The sequence below is a fragment of the Haliaeetus albicilla genome, chromosome 22, assembly GCF_947461875.1.
Source record: "Haliaeetus albicilla chromosome 22, bHalAlb1.1, whole genome shotgun sequence".
Taxonomy (NCBI): domain Eukaryota; kingdom Metazoa; phylum Chordata; class Aves; order Accipitriformes; family Accipitridae; genus Haliaeetus; species Haliaeetus albicilla.
In genome coordinates this window covers 7,606,222-7,625,812 of record NC_091504.1, presented here as the reverse complement: position 1 = coordinate 7,625,812, position 19,591 = coordinate 7,606,222, and the positions used below count along the sequence as shown (strand labels likewise).

Genomic DNA, 19,591 nt, shown 5'->3' with positions numbered 1-19,591 from the left:
AGTCATCAAATTACCTCCTCCTGCCTGCTCCCGTCCCCCTGCTCCCAGGTGGCCTGTCCTTGCTTCGTGTCCCTCCAGGTCTGCCCTTCGTAACCAGAAGGTGGACTGTGCCAGGACTGCCGTGGCCAGGGTGGGGACAGGCGGAGGATGTTGGCCCCGGGGATGGATGGGTGCAAGCAGCATGTCTCTGCTTCGCCGTGGAGATGGTCCCCCCTGTTGTAGCCGGCAGCATGGTGGGTTGGGGTGGCACAAGCATGGGGGCTCTCCTGATCGCCCTTGGGGATGCATTCTGCCCTGCAGGCCTCAGGGACATGGGGGACAAGAGCACGTTTCTGCCCTTGCCCTGGGACCTTCCAGCAGGCTTGGATTTCTCTTATGTGCCTGGTGAATAAACCTAGGGCTCTTCCACCCTTCTCATCTACCATGATCGCATCCAGGCCAGATTTTTCTGGTCCTGTGAGGTCCTGAAATTCACATTTGAATTTCGCACTGCGAGTGAGTTGCCATTCGGAGCCTTTTATATGCTTTCCAAGGATATTTCTGTTGCCTTATAGCTGTGAGATCACCGTGGCCCGTGCTCGGAGATTTCTGTCTGTGATGGCACACGTTCAGGTGGGTGGAAAGCCTGGATCAGGGCACACATCCTTGGAGGGGCCTGGAAGGGGGCGAATAGCAGTGTTGAGCACTGATAGCTACAGAGATGAGTCCTGAGACCAGACTGATCTCATCTGAGGTATGTGGGAAAGATGGTGACCAGCACTGGAAAGGACAGATTTGGCTTCGTTTCTGGAGCTTGGAAGGGAGCGGAGGAGGGATTGGGGAGTTTGACGCAAGCATCTTGGTTCCTCGGAGTCATCTGGCCCATCTTGAGAGGTAATTTCAAAATACAAAGATAAAAAACAGCAAGGAACCTCAGCGCCGCGTTTCCCTGCCCGAAAGCTGGGCTCTGTTGGAGGTAGCCTACCATTGCTTCAGAGGCAGCAAAGCCCCCTCGGTCCTGCAGCGATACACAGGGTGGTCCCTGTGCCCCCACTCTCTGTGGGAGCCTCAGCGGGCAGAGCTGGAGCGTGGGGTGCCAGGCATCTCCCTCCTCCGGCTGGCAACCCTCTATTATTAGGGGTTTTAGTGTTCTGTTTCTAGATTGACTTGTTGTCAGTATTTATTTTTAGCTCCTCCAGTGCCTTGCAGATTCCTCGAGGGATTCTTTCTTTCCCTCTCCCTCCTACAGGTTTGTTTGTAATGTAGCCACGTTGATTTCAGCCACGAGCAGGAGCTTTCAATACCGGTGGGGACTGCACTGCAGTGCTTGCGGAGCAAATTACCTTTGTGGGTTTATCTAAGGTTGATGGGTCTGTGGGGTCTGGGCACCCTGGGGCAGCCACCCCTGCGGAGACTGGGATGCTGGGACGGAGCATCACTCCCACCTACAGCCGCTGGTGTGGATGCCTTGTGCATCCACAAAATCACTGTCAAAGCATGCTGGGTGGCTATTGTCCCCCTTGTTCTTCTCAGCACTGCCCTCCCCGAGATCTCTTTCTTTTCACCACACAGGGGAAAAAATTCAGATCAGCATCACTGTCTTGGCTGCATGGAAACAAAACCCAGGGTCCTCCTGCAGCTCCGCAGCCAGGTTGGATGGAAATTTTTAAGCGTTTTTTTAAAACCCTGCATCAAGTAACTCAAAACAAGTTGCGAGTATATTTTGGACTCTGGCAGAGCTGTCGTCGTCGCCTCACTTCGCCCGCTGGCTGTCCCAGACAAGGGCTCACTTTGAGCATGCCCTTCTGCCGAGCAGGGGGAGAATGTTTTCATTCCTAATTTAGAGCATCTGTCCCGCCGGGGTCCAGCCCCCCGTCTCCCACCGAGCCCGGCACAGCGCTGGGAGCCCAGGGGCTCCCTGCAGCGAGTTTACCTGTCACCACCAGCTCCAGGGCTGTGCTAACGTTTTCTTTAGAAAATGTGACTTTCTTTGGACTTAGCCTCCTTCTTCTCACCCTGGGTTGGCGCTCAGTGGGGGATGTGTGAAGGTACAGTTTGTGCTCTGTTTTTTCCAGGATTTCTGTTATTTTGTAGAGGAGGGTAAGTTTGCTTATTTTTAAACACCTAAAATATAGGTTGATATTCAGTATAGGTTTGCTGTTTTTCCTGGGGAGAGACAGCACTGGGAGGTCCCATTCAGGTATGGCTTTGGTGGTGGTAGCTCCATCACAGTGGCCCTGATCCAGGAAAGTGCATTTTTCTGAAGCATTGATCTCCACGGGTCACTCTTAGCCTGGGAGATGAGCGCATGCTGAAGTGTTTTGTTGGACCTGGTCCTGTAAAAGCAGAGTCCCCTCAGCAGCTGAGGGAACCAAAGCCAACAATTCAAGCAAACCTGAAAGCCACTGGCAAGGCCACAAGACTTAGATCCCCGTGCAGCAGCAAAGCCTGAGCATCATGATGTGGCCGCTTCTCTTCCTCTCCATGGATTAACCGGGTGCAAGGAGGAGTAAGGAGAGCAGGCACCGCGGCCACACGTCCCCAAGGAGTGGGTGGTGGGACATGCTGAAGGAGAAGACAGGGACCAGTGCCTGCAGTGCTGCTCTTGGTGGCTTGTGTTTCACAAAACCATCAATCAGCCATCACCTAACGGTGCATCAGGTTATGGCTGGCTGACATCATGTCCAGGATTAGCAGAGGGGCTCGGGGTACCTCTGCGGTGAGCCTCATGTCAGACTCGGCTTCAGTCGAGTGACCTGGTGCTGGAGGTGAGAGGTTTTGAATGTGGTCCCAGGTGCTGTGAGGTGCTGGGGCCACGGTGGACTTCCCTCTCTCTTCTGTCAGCTGTTTTGCTTTGGGGTCTGACTGCCTCTTTTCTGGGGTTCAAGTTGTCAGTGAGGCTTTTCTGATCTTTATTTTTATAATGTTCATTAGCACAGTTCCTATCAAAGAACAGCACGTTCCCTCCCTGTCCTCATTTTCTCCCCGGTTAATAACCCTTTGCTGGTTTGGCTCATTTGGAAAAAGAGACAGTAGCTTTGGGAACGACTCCTGGTATAATAGACAGACGTCAGCATTTTCAATCTGATCTGAAACATGGCGTTAATTCAAAGAGAGGACTTGGTGAAATGACTGCAGAAGGCCCACATTACATGTCTGGGGAGTATTGAGCCAACCTGTATCAAAATTTGGCAGTGTGCGTGTGTTCCTCCAAGCTGCTGAGAGATGCTCTGCACCCAGATGGTTGTTTTTCCTTTCAGAAATAGGCTGTAACAGCAGCCTCCTGCTCCTCCCTTTCCTCCGTGAGGCTCTGCTTTGGAGATACCCATTGCTGGGGCTCATGATGCAATGAAAACCCTTGTACCAGGGTTGAGTGGCGGGAGAAGACCTAAAGTGCAAGAGATCGTACAGCAAAGGCTGAGCTGTTGCATGCACTGCAGGTGTTGGAGGCATGTGCTGGGGAGCCATGTTTTGGCTGGGGTTGGATGGGAGGTGCCTATGGTTTCTGAGCATCTGCTCTGCTCCTAAAGCCCCCACCATCTTCCTCAGTTGGGTTTTATCCATGCTGAGGAACAGACCGAGGACACCAGAGTGAGGTTTGAAGCAAGCAGGGACAACCATTGCAAGACCATTCTCCAAACTTTCTGCCTGGGGGGTGTGGAGCAAGTGCTGGCATTGCATCTCAGATGCTGAACCCGTGGGCGTTAGCGGCACAGTCCTGTCCCAAGGACCCGTGGCTGTTTACTGGACGTAGGGAGCCTGCTGCTGGTTTGGGGAGAGTCAGGAGGCCACCGGCCTGGTGGGACCCTTCTCTGTGGAGAAGGAGTATGTACCAAGCAGGGCTGGGACACCTTGGAGCATTGAAAAGGCTGTGTCCATTGGGTGGCTTCAGTAAATCTGGGATTTAGTTCCAGGGGAGATCAGGATCACTGTGTGAGTTTGGCAGTCAAGGAAAAGGAAGCAAGAGGCACCAGCATGATGCCCTAAATCTTGGAGACAAGGTCTCCCACCTTACTTGTTGTGGCCTTGACCATTTCAGGGTATCTTTTCCACCATATGTGAAAAGCACAGCTGGCCCAGAAACATCTCCTGCCACCGTTCCCCTCCAGAGCAGAGGGCCCAGCTCTGCAAAACAGAGGCATCTTTCTGCAGAGCCTCCAGAAATTCAACTCATGGCTGCAGCGCCCTGTGGACCTGCTGGCTGGTTGCATCAAAAGGTGGTTTGCTCTGAGAAGTTGGAAAGCAGTCGCTCTGTGATGGCCTGGATGGAGTTGCAGTGAGGTGTGAAGTGTCCTGGGGGACCTGCCTCCCGTGGCATCCTCACCCCACAGGCAGGGTTTGCCATGCACCAAGATGTGTTTTCGGCAACAACCTGCAATGTATTCTGTGCTGGAGGATGGAGGGAGAAGATGAGACATGCTATTGCCGGCATGAAAAATCCACTTCTTAATTCTTCAGGGTTACAGGTTTTCTCCAAGGACAAACCCTCCCATGGCTTATCTTTCATTGCTGGCTGTTTGCTTTCTAAGTGTCTGAAACCACTTTTGAAGACTTCAGGCTCCCAGCAGCCAGCACTGCAGAACACACCACACTGGGGTTTTAGGTCAGCTGGTGCAAAGTCTTACATCATGGGTTTCTCACGCTTGTGTTGGTGGGCAGATGTTGTCCAATGGCAGAGAGGGCCTTGCACAACCGTGGAGCAGTCTCACAGTCTGACGTGTGAAACTCAAGCCCATGATGAAAGGCAGATAGCAAGAAGGTCACCCGCCATGGCTCACGTCTCTAGTGTTGGCTTTGCCTGGTGGTTGTGGTCTTTGCTGCAGGATTCCGTGGTTGGAAATGAAAGTGTCTCATCTCCTGTGTCACTCCAGGCTCAGTCCAGGATGAGATGCAACCCTCTCACATCTCTGTCCCCTCACCACTGCCCTCAGCGCAGTCATGCATGAAGGGCATTTTGGATGTGGGAGCTCTGCTGATGGGCAGTGCCTCATCTGGAGGATGTCAAGTGCCACTGGTTCTCCTGCTAGGAGGTGGCTCTCTTGCATGAAGCGGCTCCTGTGTCGGAATAAAACGCCTTTCATGCCATCCTTTGTGGGGTCTGAGGAAATGGACCTGATGGTGATTTACTGATGCTGGGCATGGTGTGGTGTAGACAGCTGGCTTCTGAGGAGCTCAGCTCCCCGTGGGTGTTCAAATAGCAAAGGCCAGTCCCTGCAGCCCTTGGGGATAGGTGGATAGTAAGAGTTAATGGGGAAACTGAGGCACAGAGTCTTTAGCTCATAGGTGAGGCCATGCAGCCCAGACTGGTGTCCTTTGATTTTCATAGTACCAGAGGAAAGCCACTGTGCTGGGCCCTCTCGCAGCCTGGCCTGGAGGAGGACCCCATCCCCCTGCTCAGTCCCTCGCTGTCGTTCCCCATGCAGCTGGTCCTCGGCCAGATGCTGGCAGGAGACATGCCCCCCACAGGGACCACGTCTCTGACAGATCACAGGAAGGTTCCCGGCCCTGGAAATGGCTTTGGCCCATCCCGCTTGGCTCCTGCTGCAGCAAATCCCTCCTCCCAATCTTCGATGCTTGACTTTTGGGTTGCTCGTGTCGGAGCCGAGGCCATTTGCTCTTCCCCGAGGGCAGCAAGTGCCTCTCGCTCTCCCTCGCCTCATTGCTGGAGTCCCTCATGCCCCAGGCGCCGAGGAGCTCTCCTCTCACTTGGCTGCAGAAACAGGCTCAGCATCCCAGAAATTCAGGCTTTCATGTGGGAGCCAATAGTCACACAACCTCCATCCAGAAACCATCATTATCGGCCGCTTGCTTTTTCTTGGTTTCTTTGAACTACAGCTCCCAGGATGCCTGAAGATATGCAGACATCCCGAAGACAGTGGTTTCCCATAAACTTTTGGGGTTTCATGCTTTGCAGGCAGGAATGTTTTTATTGCGTCGCAAATCCCTTCAAGTCCCTCAAACCTCCATGGCGCTTCCCCGCCGTGGGGCAGACGTGGTGACTGGAGGCAGCCGCAAGGAAAGCACGCCAAGGGCTTTTCTCTCCTGCATTTTTCCCCTTCTTGCAAGAGGGACCTTTGTAAATCCCCATCGTGCCTTTTCAAGGGGACTTTTGGACTGGGAGGAAGTTTGGACGAGCTACGGTTTGCCTGTAGCGATGCGTTTCCCATTTTCCTTGTCCCCAGTATTTCAAGGGCTGTTAGGCAGTGTCCTGCGTCCCCATGCGCACTGCTGGGCAAAGCAGGGGAGATGCTAACAGGCAAGTACCTCGAGCAGGGTGAGGAGGGGTTTTCACTGAACTGGGAAGAACTGGGGACGCAGGGAAGAGAAAAAGATGCAGATTCATGCACCAGTGCAAGAGAGCCCAGCAGGCTGGGTTTTAAGTCCTGACATGCTCACAAGACCTAAGGGAAAACCAGAGGGAAATTTTCCTTTAGCATGGAGAGATGTGGTGGTAACTGTGACCTAGTGGGTCCCCAGCTCCCAGCTCCCAGCACAGATCTGCGTCTGGGCCAGGTGAAACATCAGGGGATGGTGAATGCTGTGCACGAGTCCCTCGGGTGCCCCCACAGCTCCGCATCTTCTGCTGCCCATCCTGGGATGGGGAGGAGTGTGCTGGGAGCAGATTGGGGTCCATGGTCTGGACCCGGCTACCTCTAATAACCACTTACTTTCTGTAGGAGAGGAGATGCAGAGGGCAGAATAGGGGTGCGTGTAACTTAGTGGCATTTTATGGCATTGCTCTTCTGACCATAAAAGTACTTTAATGAGTTCTTCTCATTTGGTGTTGGTGAACACTAGTGTTACATCTTATAGTCAGACTCGTGGTATTTTGCCTTCCTCCTTTTTCCCTTTGGTTGGTTAAAAAAAAAAGCCCAGGACCCTCCATGGGTTGGGTTTTAGTATGTATTTCTTCTATAGGTGCTACTTTACCAGTTTGAGGAGCTTTGTGAATGAAACACGGAGGTGCTGGGTACCCTTTGGGGGCCACCAGCACCACGAACCATCCGGCTCTTGCAGGAGGCAGCACACACATGGGTTGGGCTGCGTGTGTCCCCATGGGACATGTCCTGGCCCTGCTCTGCGCTCTGTCTGAGCAGCCAGGCCAGCGGGATGCTGCTGGGGGTCCATTTCTGGGCAGGCATCCTGATGCCTCTGGGCTCATTCCCTGCCGCCCCTCTCCCATCCTTCTCTGCAGCCTCATGTGCAAGCACACCTGCATGCACAAGCACACCCATGTGCACAAGCACGCCTGAGTGCACGCACGGCTCCTGGCACCTGCCTGCCAGTCCCGACAGTGAGCGATGGTGGCAGGCGGTGTGGTCCGCTGGAGGAGGCGGGTGCCAGCCCAGAAAGGAAAACCATCGAGGCTCTGTGGCCGGCTCGCGTTAACCACATCACTCCTCTCCTTGACTTGGAAAAGCCTGGCCGACTGGCAGCCCAGAATAACAAGCTTTTCCATTGCTGCACGCAGCATCGGACGCGGGGCCATTTAAAACAAGAGCCGGCTCCAGCGTGAGTGCAGCGCTCAGACTAAACAACGGCACATCCCCCAGGGCGGCTTGTCCCCTGCAAAGGGGGATCAGGCTGAAGTCACAGCTGCTGGGGCAGATCCGGACGGCATGGCAGGGATGGCAGGGATGCCATGGCGGCATGGTGGTGCCTCACAGTGTGTGGGCTCAGCCTTGAGCGGTGGCCGGAGCGGGTGGAAGAAGATGAAGGTCCTGGGAGGGCTGAGCCCCTCCAGGGACCTCCTCACCCATCCATACTGATTGCATGCGAGGAAAGGGATTTGTTGGGTTTTGTCCTTTTCTCTTTCTTTCTTTATTTTACCCGGTATCTTTGTAATTAAAATAAAAGCTTTAATTGCTAGGGGGAAATTCTGAAAACTAGCTATGAGGGCTGTATGCAGAGCTCTCCTGTCCCCTGGCAAGAAGGGAGCAAGTCTGCACGTTTCTCTGCCCTGGCAGATGTACGCTCAAGCATGCTCATGCAGCATGGTTGGAAGAGCCCAAGCTCTCTGTCCTGCTGCTCAGGAAGGAGTAGTGTCTTCATTAAAAACAATAGTAAAGGGAAAGGATAGAATCCTTAAAAATAAGCAAAGTGATGGGGATTTTGCCCGAGGAAAGGAGGTTTTGCCCATTTTATTTTGTAGATCTTATTTAATTGTTGTCTGTAGATGGTTGGACTTTTGCTTTTTAAAGTAGATTAAGCTAATTTTGAGGGTGAAGCATATTGATGCATGCCATTCATGAAATGGTGCTTGTCAATGATATGGTTTATGGTAGGGAGTCAGAAAAACATTTTTGCTTACATTTTCTTTTAAGCTGTTTTACGGCACCAAATGGAGATAACGGGATCCTAATGTGACAAGGTGGTAGGTATGGAGATCTCAGCCTAAGTATTGCTTAGAGTCTGGAGAGAGAGGAAACTTCCAGATCGTCTTACGGTGTCTTCAGGATCCCACCTCTTCCGAAGTCCCGCAGCCCCGTTCATGGGCCACATTCATATCGCTGGGAACGGGGTCTCTCGGCAGCACGTCCCACTGCCTCCTTGCTGTGTTCACCCATGGGATGCTTCCTGGCTTGTACCCATGTGGGGGTGGGTTCACAACAGGATTGTGTGTGCTCATGGGTGACAATGATGCCCAGGAAGGGAGATGATGCCGGTGCAGGTCCCATCCCCACTGGTGGCACAGGCATGCCGGGGGGCTGCAGAGCGCAGCATGACTCACCAGGCTGTGGGCACACGTGCCCGGCATCTCTGTTCCTGCATGGACAGCTGTTGGTCAGAGAGGGAACAGTTGTTATTGTCAAAATGCAAATGAATAAAATCATTGTTTTGGCAGAGAATTTTTAGGGGAAGGACATGCAAATTTACCTTCCGTTCAGAGTGTACATTGGTATTAAAATACAATGTTTGAAAGCCAAAACAAAGGAACATTTTAATTTGGGACTTGTCAGATGGTTCTTCTGCTTGGATTAGCATCAAATTCTTTGCAGCAAATGCTGTAAGTTTGACAAAACTCCGGTTTTCAAAGAAAACAAGAAAAAAGTTCAGAAAATGCCATCCATTTCCAGGGGTTGTTGCTGCTTTCATTTGCCTCCACTGTCGTGAAGCAGCTGGCTTGGTACTGAATACTGGACAGGCCAACAGGGATAGGCTTTGGAAAATGCAAGTAGGACGTGAGGTTGGGTTTCTTCCTGGGTGCTGCTTTAATCTGGCCTCTAGATAGCTCAGAAAAGTCAGCCGGGGTTCTGCTCGGAGGCGCAGGACCAAGGAGGTCTGGTGGGACCTTGGAGCACACCTGAAGGGCGCTGGCAGACCTTGCTGTCAGAGTGGGAGCGAGTGGGCAGCAGGGTCACGAGGCTGCCCACATTGCTGACGGAGGCTGCGCTGAAGGGATGTGTTGTGTTTCTTTCCTTGGCCTTCTTTATAAACACCCTCCAAATAAAACCTGCTTTTCCACAGTGCTTGGAAACAGCTGCGCTGCTTATTTAAATGCACCCGTGAGGTATCTCTGTCCTTCTCCCCTTGCTTTCCTTCTCCTTTCATCCTTGGGTATACCTACCCGCCTTGTGTTGCAGATCAGAAATAGAGACTAGCCATCAACTTGCTAATTGTAATGCAGCCTGATAATGCCAACTATAATTAGCTGTATGTATCAAAGTGGGTTTTGCTGGTGGAAGTTTTTTGTGACCCCGTTATCATACTTTAAATAGAGGATCCCATCTGCTCTGCCCAGCTCCTTGCTGCAGAGCCAGGTCCTGCAGGGTCCGACTTGGTCCTTTCCAGGGAAGCCAGCCCAACAGCAGTGCCTGCATCTGCCAGGCTTGTGAAGAGCCAGGCCTGGCAAAGCAGCACTCATTGACAATCTTTAAGCATTGCTTATGGTCCCCAATACGTGGCAAACGTCGGCGACCACCAAGAGATTTGCTGCCGCAAAGTCCCTTCCCTGAGCCCCCGGTCACCACGGCTGGCCGGCCATGTGCTGCCAGTGACACAAGGCTGCCCTGGGTTGTGATTATTGGGGTTTTGCAGCTCTGAGCCATCTCTCCTTTACGGCTTTAGGGTACTCGTCAACCAAGAGGCGGCTTGCATTGATGAGTGCTGTGGCACGAGGAGGAACGGCTCAGGTTCTCTGAACCATTCAGGGTCTCATGATAAACTTGTCTAGAGCTGCAGCATCGTGTCCCAAGGCTGTCAGACATCTCTCCTTGTTCCCTCTTGTTGAGACCTCTAGCTTCTTTCCTTACCGCCTCATGCAACTCCCGTTGTTCTTTCCCCATCTGCAGCATCCCCACTGTCCCTCTCTCTGGCCTCGGGAAGCCTCAGCATGCTGGCCAGCTGTCCTCCCCTTGGAGCAAGCCCCTCATTGGGTCAAAACAGGCATCACCAGCTTTGCCCAGTCCCTACAAACTGGCTGGTTTAGCTTGTGGAGGCTCATCCTCGGCAGGTGGGTAAGCCAGCGCGCTCGCAGAGCTCATCCCCTCAGCAGTGCAAACAAAAGCCTTTGGCTTCTTTTCTGCAGCGTCACCCAACCTCAGCACATCACACAGCTCACAAGCCCAGTGTGATAACACATGGAAAAGTTTGGTTGGGTGGATACGCCTGAATTCATTACTTGCTCGAACTGTAGCTGCCCGCAGCTGCTGTGTCACACTGTCTAATCTGTCCGGAGCTCGTCATGGAGGTAAACAAGCGCCTGTTCCACTGGTGTGCTGTTCAACGCCACCATGCTCGGGGGGGAGAGATTTCCTAATGTAATAGCTTGCAGGCAGACCTTGGGCTGTAATGGCATCAGATCTCACAAACTAGTCACAGTTGAGTCAGCCGGAGAAGTGGGACACTGAACTTCCGAAGGAAACCCAGGGACTTGGAGAAATTGTCGATGAGTTCCTCTCTGTACGCAGAGCCAATGCCCTGCCTTTCGGGTGAGGAACCAAACCTCCGGAGATGCTCTCTGCTGCCCTGCTGCAGGGAGTGCAAGCCCAGCCCAAGCTCCTGTGCCGCCGCCTTGGGGAAGGCACCTCACTGCTGTTTGGGTTGAACTGTTGTGTTCTGGCAGGAGATCACCCAAGCTTCCCGTTTCAAGCCCTGGGCAGCATCTGAGGAGTGGGGGGTGAGCCCCCAGAGGTGCGGCAGAAGGGCAGTGTCCCGTACAGGCATAGGAATTCATCAACAGAAGCCGTGGGTGAGCAACTTTGGCAGGCGGCAATGGCCACGTGCAGTCAGCGTGTGTCCTTCAGCTGAGGGATCACACTGAGGGCAGGCTTCGGTCAGGGGGTCCCCAGTGCTTCCCATCCACCGCTCGCCTGGAGCTAAGATGTGCAGCATCCATTTGGGCTTGGGAAGTCCCTGTGGGCAGTGTCCTGTGCCTGCCACCTGATGACCCAAAACAGTGGTGGAAGAGCTCAGTCTGTGGCTTGTGTGCCCCAACCCTGGACACGGCTCATGGATTTAGGAGATTGAGGAAGGAGGAACATGAGGAGAGTGGAGTATGTGGCTGTCTGCAGCTCACCAGATTCCCTGTGTTGTCACCCATGAGCCCATGGAGATTAGAGATCAGTGGCCAAAACCACTTTCCTGAGTGGTGGGGGCAAGGGCAGGACAGCCTGGCAGCGTGGGGGGGCTCTTGGGGCTTCCTCCTCCGAAGCTCGCCTGGGGACCCCAGAAGTTTTGGTAGGAGTTGGGGCAGTTTTCAGCATCATTACCTCTTGCTTTCTCCCCTTCTCAATAGGAACAGATAGCGAAGCAGGGTGGCAGGGGCTCACGACATCCTCTGGGCATGCCAGTGGGGTTTGGTGGCACGTTGTTGTATCAGGAGTGCCACAGAAAGCCCAAAACCAGCGGAGGTGAGCCCAAGGCATTGCTGCCTTCTGCCTGGCGGTCCCTCTGCTGCCAAGCCTGGTCTCCCTCGTCCGAGCCCAGTCCCTCTCATTCAAGCCTGGTCCCCCATCCAAGCCTGGTCCCCCCATCCAAGCCTGGTCCCCCCATCCAAGCCCAGTCCCCGGGCCCAAGCTCAGTCCCCCCAGCCAAGTTCGCACAGACTCGTGGTTACGTAAAGCCCCGGCGAGCACGACCGGGAGATTCTTCAGTGTCGGAATCTGAGTCACATGGGGCTGTTTTATTTCCCCCTCTGCTAATCTCGTTTCTATAGAAACAAGATTGGGAGGAAAAAAAAAAAAAAGAAAAGAAAAAAAAGAGCCAAGCACAGAGCGAGCGAGAAACCTGAGGTGATGGGTGAGGGAAGCGGAGGTGGCGGATGAGGAGGTTGGGCGGCACGGGTGGGAGCAGGGGATCCCGGCCGGGATGGGAGCGTGCCTGTGGCTGTGTGCGTCGAGGGGCCAGGGACTCTCCCAAAGACCCACTCTCAGATGAGCTGCTCCTCCGGTGGCGAGCGATCGGCAGAGCCTGGAGGGAAGGGAGCAGAGGCTGTACAGGTGAGTGAGCATTGCTCATGCGACTCCCGGGCACCTTTCCCTGGCACGGCACGGCACACCACAGCTGTGCCCAGCTCGACAGGGGTCCTGTCCCCAGCTGCTGCTTTGGGGACACGCTCGTGGCTGGAGCTGTGGTCAGTGGGCGCTGTGCCTGAAGCGTGCCGCTGCAGCGGGCCGGTGAGCAGGGTTTGCCGGAGCGGCGTTTGCGGTTGACGCTTGCCCGGAGGCTGGCTGCGTGTGCGCGGCTGTGCGGTCATGCACGTTCCCTTTCCGAAGCCTCTGTCTCCCGAAAGGCTGCTGCCTGCTTGGGAGGCACCTTTCCAGCTTCGATTATTTTTTCCTCTATTTTATTCTAACTGCACCTGTGCAAATAAAATACTCACAGGAGCCAAACCCTGCAGCTGCAGGGAGCGCAGAGAGCTGTGCTCACTCCCAGCCCCGCTTGCCCTGAGGCAGCCTCCGGCTTCCCAAGGCCAGGCTGCAGCCGGGGTGCCCGTAGGGATAAGCGCAACTCAAAAGCTGGTTTTGCAATGACTGTTCCCAAAGGGAGGGCCAGCTGAAAATGCTGCTTGTTTGCCTGCTGCCAAGTGCCTGGGCTGCCCGCAGCCACTGCACGCCTTGTCCCAGGACTTTCGCTTGCCCATGCTAATTCAAGAGGCTGGCAGCTGCCTGCCAGGAGCGGGGTTAGTTCAGAACCACGTACAAGCACGTGCTGGCTCCCGAGTCTCGGGCTAGGGAGTGCAACAAGTGGGAGTTATTCCTGCCTGGGCTAAGGTATCTCTGTCTCTGTGGGATGGATGGCTCATGTCTGTGGGGTGGTGAGGGCTTTGGCTGGGTGTGTTGGTGGAGCAGGAGCATTGGCGGTGCTGCTGGTCCTGTGCTGGTGCCCGCGCTGGCACTGCCTGATGACCTTGGTTGTCCTGCACCCGTGGCACGGTGCAGCTGTGCCTGCACAGACCACGGTCTGCCCTGCAGTTCTGGCCATGGCATGGCCGGATCTTGCCGTGCCAGTGGCTGGGTGAGGCACCACACAAGCACCCGGGCTTCTGCGGGCACACTCTCACTCTGACGGTTGCAAATTGCTGAAATGCACAGCTTTTTGCAGAGGCAGCCCGCGATGTCCCTCCAAGGGCCACCGCAGGGGAGAGGGAGGGCCACGGAGCTGAGGGGATGGGGATTTTGCTTGTCATCGCTTTCCAGTTGTGGCATGGCGTGGGGGACGCGGCAGTGAGGCATTGTAAACCCCCAGCCAGATTCGCGCCTGTGCACGGCTGGTGAAGCCGGAGGGATGAATTGAGTCCCTGTGTATTTCTGTACTAAGTCAGCTTTGGGAAATGTCATTGCTCATCCGCCTGCCTGGCCAGTGAGTGGGTGGAGGGTGGCACTTCAGACCCTTGTCCTCATCCGAAAGGGCAGCTGAGCAGATTTTTATGCTGGGATGCTGCACCGTATGATGGCTCAGCAAGCGCTGAGCCACAGGCAGGACGGGGCCGGGTTGCCAGCCCGCCGTGTCTCTGCTCTGCCGGCGTTCCCACTGCCTTGGCGAGCCAGGGGCTTTGGCAGTCTCCCCTGCTAGGGTCAGACCCCCCAGAAAACGTGCCTAGTGAAGGGACAGACTGGTGTTACGTGGCACGTTCGGGCAGCGCAGCTGGCGTGGGAGCTGTGCCCTGTGCTGAGACGGAGTCCTCCCCCTTGGCCGGGCTGGGCTGTACCAGTTGCGAGGGTCCGAGTGCTGCTCTGGGCATCCTCCGTTCATCCTGGTTGAACACCCTGGGGGGCCAGCAGCACACACCAGGCTGGGGACAGCACTGTCCCCATCTCCCTTCAGCAGCAGGATCTGCTTCTGGCTGCCCCTGCCTGCTCGGTGCCTGCAGCGAGGGCTGGGTGCTCTGGCTGATGCCAGGGGGGTGTTTGCCGCGCCGGGTCCTGCCGCCCCCACATGCGCACGAAGCGGTGGTTTTATGGGGGAGATGTCACGTGCGGGCTTTGCATCCCTGCGCCCCACCGGCAGCGACTTTCCTGCCTCCCCGGCACTGCCAGCTCTGCTCTGCCGGGAGGTTTGGAGGGAAGGGCTGAGGATGGGTATTGCTGCAAGAGCCTCCAGGGCCAATAATTATTTCTGGGGAAAAGATGCTGTGTTCTGACTTAAATGCTGACATGGGACTCTGAACATGTGTAATCTGGCTGACAGATGGCGAGTCATAGAGGTGTGATTTATGATACAGCACAGTAGCTGAACAACCTTCTCTGGTTGTCAGGAGACAATTCTTCCCAGCGCTGTGGTTGATGTTTCAATTGATGGTTTTCCCCGCGTGTCCCCTTGGCTCCTTGGCGGCTTGCGGAGACTGCTGGGGAGCCTTGGCAGGTGCCGGCGCAGCAGGCTGGGTCTGCTGAGCCCCGGCAGCACCGATGCTGAGCTGGTGCAGAGATGCTGCTTCTTATGGTGGGGTGGGCAGGTGACCCCAAATCCTGCCCAGGTTGGACCATGAGCACTCCGATGCAGCAGGCAGGTCTGGGTGAGCAGTGCTGGCCTTGTCCCCGTCCCATAGCTGGGATGAAGCTGGCTTGAGGTGGCATTGGCTCCCTGGGGCTGCCTGTTTCCCAGACCAGCACTTGTGGTGCTGAGCGTACTGGTACTGATGGGAGAAGGCATGAAAATCTTGTCCATCAGTGCAGTGTACAAGAGGAAGGATGCCGACAGCCATAGGGAACCTGCATTAGTCGCACAGCCTCTCCGTGCCTCAGTTTCCCTGCCTCTACCTTGAGATCCCTAAAGTTGATTTTTCTCAAGGGACAGGGACATCTATTAATGTTTGGAAAGCACTTGAGAAGTAAAAGTGCGGTCCCAGCAGCATCTCCCTCTCCATGTTAGAGGCTCACCGCCGCTGCCACCCGCAGAGCACAGACCCTGGGCACAATGCCCAGTGCATCTGCCAGAGCTTCCTGACCCTGGGAGCATCCCGACCCCGGGGACCAGAGCAGCCCCAGCAAGAGGACCTCGGGGAAGCTGACCTACAAGCAGGGCCTCGGTGGGGCGAGGGGAGTGGGGCAGAGCGGACTGCCAGCGTCGGGCTGCGTTTGCCTGCGTGCAGCCACGGCAGATCAGGTATGATTCATTCCCTCTTCTGCAGTACAGTTTATGTAAAGCAGCGCTGTATAAATAGCCAGATGATACTGTAACGTGCTCCTGGCTTTCTAATTAGTGATGCTTCTGTTGGAGCTTTTGGGTCTGGTGGAGGTGAGAGGAGGCTGGTTCATTGCTGAGAGCTGCATTTGTTGCTGACAGCTCTCAAGGAGGAGGTACCGGCCCGTCAGAGCAGTCGCAGCTGTCTCCTTTAACCTGTGCTGTGAGCAGTTGGAGGTGGTGGGTGAACCCGCTGGGTGACTGGTAGGCTGGAAGGTTGGTCTGGAGGGTGAAAGCAGCACCCAACATCTCAAGATTCTTGGTCACCTTCTGGCTCGTGTGTGGCCTTGCTTGTCCACCCTGGGTCGGGCATATCTAGGCAGCACCTGCCCTGAGCCAGAGAGCATCGCCTTTCTCCCTGTGCCTTCCCTGCGAAGCTGTGTTGCGGGGGGAGTCACGGCAAGGCCACACGTCCCCAAGCACCCAGGTGGCTTCTCCAGCCCCACCAGCGCACTCTGCCCCCAGGGACTAACGCTCCTTCATTCCGAGCCCTGTCAGCACATCACCCTGTTTTCCCCCTACCAGCTTTTCTTGGCGGCTGCTGTTGGCTCTATCCAGTGGCTGCTCCTTCCCTGCTTGGGGCAGGTGGATGCATCTGGGTAAAGCTCCTGGGTGTGTTAATTGTCCTGGTGGTGTTGATTGCAAGAGGCACATACTGGCACGACAGAGGCACTTGTTTGTCGCGGAAGAGAGCTGCCTTCTTGCATCCATGACAGGTGGTTTGGGATTTCCCAGCCCCCCATCCCTGCTGGGTACCAGTTTGGGAGGGGTGGCTGTGGGTGAGCATAGCAAACAGGATAGTGTTCTTCAGGCAGTCCCCAAATCTCATTCGGTGCAAATCCCCAGCATCCTGGTAGCTGGGGGATGGAGGCCTCACCCCTGCAGGGTGGCAGGAGCCTCTCCTGGGGAGGTGGAAAGCTGGGCGGCATTAGGACAGCCGCAGTGGGACCAGTCAAAGGCCAATGAGGAGGTGCTATAGGATGCCAGCAGCACCCATTCCCACTACCCAGCCCCATCCCTGGGTCAGCCCCAAGTCCTGCTCACCCCGAGGTCCACATCACACCGGGGGCTGCTGTAGAGCATCAGCGGTCAGTGCACATGCCTCCCTAAATTGGGATCTTACTCATTACAGACGAGCTTTGACACCAGATCAAAGGAGAGGTGAGGTGGTGGGGATGGCGTTAGTGCAGGGCTCTGCTCGATGTGCTTTCACAAGGTGCCTGGATCACTCCTCTTCGAACGCCTCTTCCTCCGGCTGTGAGCGGGGGAAAGCTGGGGTTTGGGTTTCTTGTTGGGTTTCTTTTAAGGCAAACCTCATCCTTTACATCAAAGTAATATTTCTTCTCAAGAATGTAAAGAATGACCCTGGAAGGTCTGAGTGGCTCTTTCCCGGCGGTGATTGGAGAGACGAGAGCCTTCTCCAGAAAGCTGTCTCCACCCCGGCCCCAGCAACAGCAATTCATAAGCTGAAAAATAAATCAATAACCAGAGTTAATGAATTGAAGATGTCGGTTTAAAATGTATGAGGAAAAAAACTGTTAGCTGGTCGTGGTTGGCTTAATTATTGTGAGGAAAGGCAGGGAGCTCTTGTTTCTGAGAAATACCTTCTTTTTTTCTTTCTTTCTTTGGAAGTGTTTTGTTTGGTTGAAGCCAGTCAGGAGGAGGAGAGGCAGTGGCCATGCCGGCGTGCGTGGCAGGGCTGGCAGGCAGCATCAGTGCCACCAGCCTGGCCATGTGCCCAAGTCGGGGGCCCCAGCTCCCCAGGCTGCTCGTCTCTTGCTCCCACCTCTGCTCCTGGTGAATTGGCAGCAGGGACAGGTTGTGGCACCGTGTTCGCTGCAAGCTGGGGGTGCTGGCCCTCGGCACAGTGGGCACCGGGGTCTCTGAGTGCTGCAGAGGAAAGCAGAGGGCTGCGAGTCTCTGTGGGGCAGGCGCCTCCAAAGCAAATCTCAGTGCCAGCTTTCTGCATGTCGTTGGGCTTGGAGACAGTGCTGTTGTGCTTCAGGACAGCGGTTCTCTTCTGGAGAGAGCCGGGGTGGAGGGGGGTGTGTAGCATGGCCCTGGACCCTGGGGATGCTTTTCTCCCAGGTCCCAGGGAGTGACACTGGAGCATCCCACTGGGTGGGAAGGGGCTTTGTCGCCACAGATGGGTCTTGCAGCTGAACCCATTTGCTGACACATGATTCTGTTTCCTCCTCCGAAACATCTCTGATGTGGGCTGATTTCCATGTCAGCCCTCATCAGGAAAGCCATCCTGGTGTTTGAGAGCCCTGACTGGGAGGCCACGGGGGCTCTGGGGTTTCTCTGAAGGAGTGCGCAGCCATGGCAGAGGTCTGCTTTGATTCTCTCCACCAATGCTTCCCTGGCTGCCTGACCCCTCTCAGGCAGGCACTGCAAGAAGCAGAAGCAGCCAGCGTTTCTCCAGCACTGGCCATCACCAGCTGGCTTTTGGGCAGGAGCATACAACCTAGGGAGGTCATTTTGCTGCAGTGGGGAGCAGGACCCGGCGCTAACTCAGCCTGCCAGGCTCGCAGCTTCGGTTTTGCTAACAGCACGCCATGGACCTGTGCTGGTCCTGGCTTTGCAAAGCGATGCTAAACCTGCTGCTGCTCCGCTTCTTCCCCCCGAGGCTGGTCCCACCCTGTCCCGGTGCCGCTGACCCTCCAGGAGCCCCCTCCTTTCAGCTCCGAGCATCACCTGGCTTTGTGCCGTGGACTTGCCGCTGAGAGCCAGGGTGCTTCAGTGACATTAACACCTTTCCTCTCCCCTTCCCCAGGTCGGAAAGCAGCCTCTCTAGGTTTGCCCACCGCTTGTCGGTTAAGCAGAAGCAGGAGAAGAGAAGGAAAGCTGAGTATGCCTCGGCCGAGCTGTCTGCCTTCCGGCCCAGGTCTCTGAGCGTTGAATGGTAAGAGCTGCAGGACAGGGCTGGGGGAATGGAGCTCCTGCCTCTGCAGTCCCCCTCCTGTCCCCTGTCCCCACCACTGCCACTCTCTGTCCCTGTCCAATTAATGTCCCGTGGGACAACATCCCTTCAAACCCCTCCATCTGCTGCAGAAGCTCCCCCAGGGTATCAAGCCAAAACATCCCCCCTCGCTCCAGTGCAGGGAGCAGCAGGGAGCCCTGGGCGGCTCCTTCCTTGACGGGCTAAAGGAGACCCCACAAACTGAGCCATGGGGGTCTTTTGGGGCTCATGTGGGATGTGGACATGTGTGACTGCTGTTCAGGGGCATGGGACTGCATGACCTCTGGCAGCCCCAGCTGCCAGCTGCTCCGCTCCTCTCCTCCCTCTCCTCTCCTCTCCTCTCCTCTCCTCTCCTCTCCTCTCCTCTCCTCTCCTCTCCTCTCCTCTCTCCTCTCTCCTCTCTCCTCTCTCCTCTCTCCTCTCTCCTCCCCACGCTCCTTATAGGAGCTGCTGGAGGATGTATCCCACAGCCCCTCACTGCCCGACACACCTCTGTTGGATAAACCAGAGCCAAGAGCCACGGTGGGACAGCCGCAGCCGGCAGGGGGGCACCAGGAGCCACAGGGGCTCCCCGCTGGCACCGCACGGGGGGTGAGTGGTGCGAGGGCATGGGGCTGCCACAGCACAAGCCACCCTCCAGGGCAGCCCCGTTTGCCCACCCCAGAGGGATGCAGTGCTCCTTCCTTCCTTGCTGCTGCTGCTGCTGCGGTGCCCGCGGGGCCCCTCATGCTGAGCACAGGTCTCAAACTGCAGTCCCTGCTCAAGCAGGGAGTAATTTATCCTGGGTTTCTAAGCTCTGATGCAACAGCCTTGGAAGCAGATCACAGTCAACCCTCCCAGCGTTAGAGGTGACCTGCTAAGGATATTTAAAAGAACTGGAAATTGCATTGCTTTCTGCTTCCTTAGATGGATAAAGGAGGGTAAAACTTAAAAAAAAAAAAAAAAAAGGAAAAAAAGAAATGCTTAGAAATGGCAAGAATGTCGACTTTGGTTTTCGTTTTCTTGGAGATCTTTCTGGCATTTATT

The 19,591-nt window shown here is 55.4% G+C and overlaps 1 protein-coding gene across 11 annotated transcripts in view; it reads left to right on the top strand.

Moving 5' to 3' along the window:
* The window catches only part of LOC138690478 (ankyrin repeat and fibronectin type-III domain-containing protein 1-like), a 256,553-nt gene that overhangs the window by 196,443 nt on the left and 40,519 nt on the right, over nt 1–19,591 (top strand). For 8 of the 11 annotated variants that reach the window (XM_069809572.1, XM_069809571.1, XM_069809569.1 and 5 more), the window contains one exon: nt 18,380–18,508. The exons of 1 other annotated variant lie outside the window; for it this stretch is intronic. In XM_069809572.1, coding sequence (XP_069665673.1) covers nt 18,380–18,508 — 129 coding nt within the window. Of the gene's footprint in view, nt 1–12,183; nt 12,420–18,379; nt 18,509–19,591 lie in introns of those variants that run through there. 2 more of the 11 variants (XM_069809574.1, XM_069809575.1) reach the window with 2 other exon arrangements.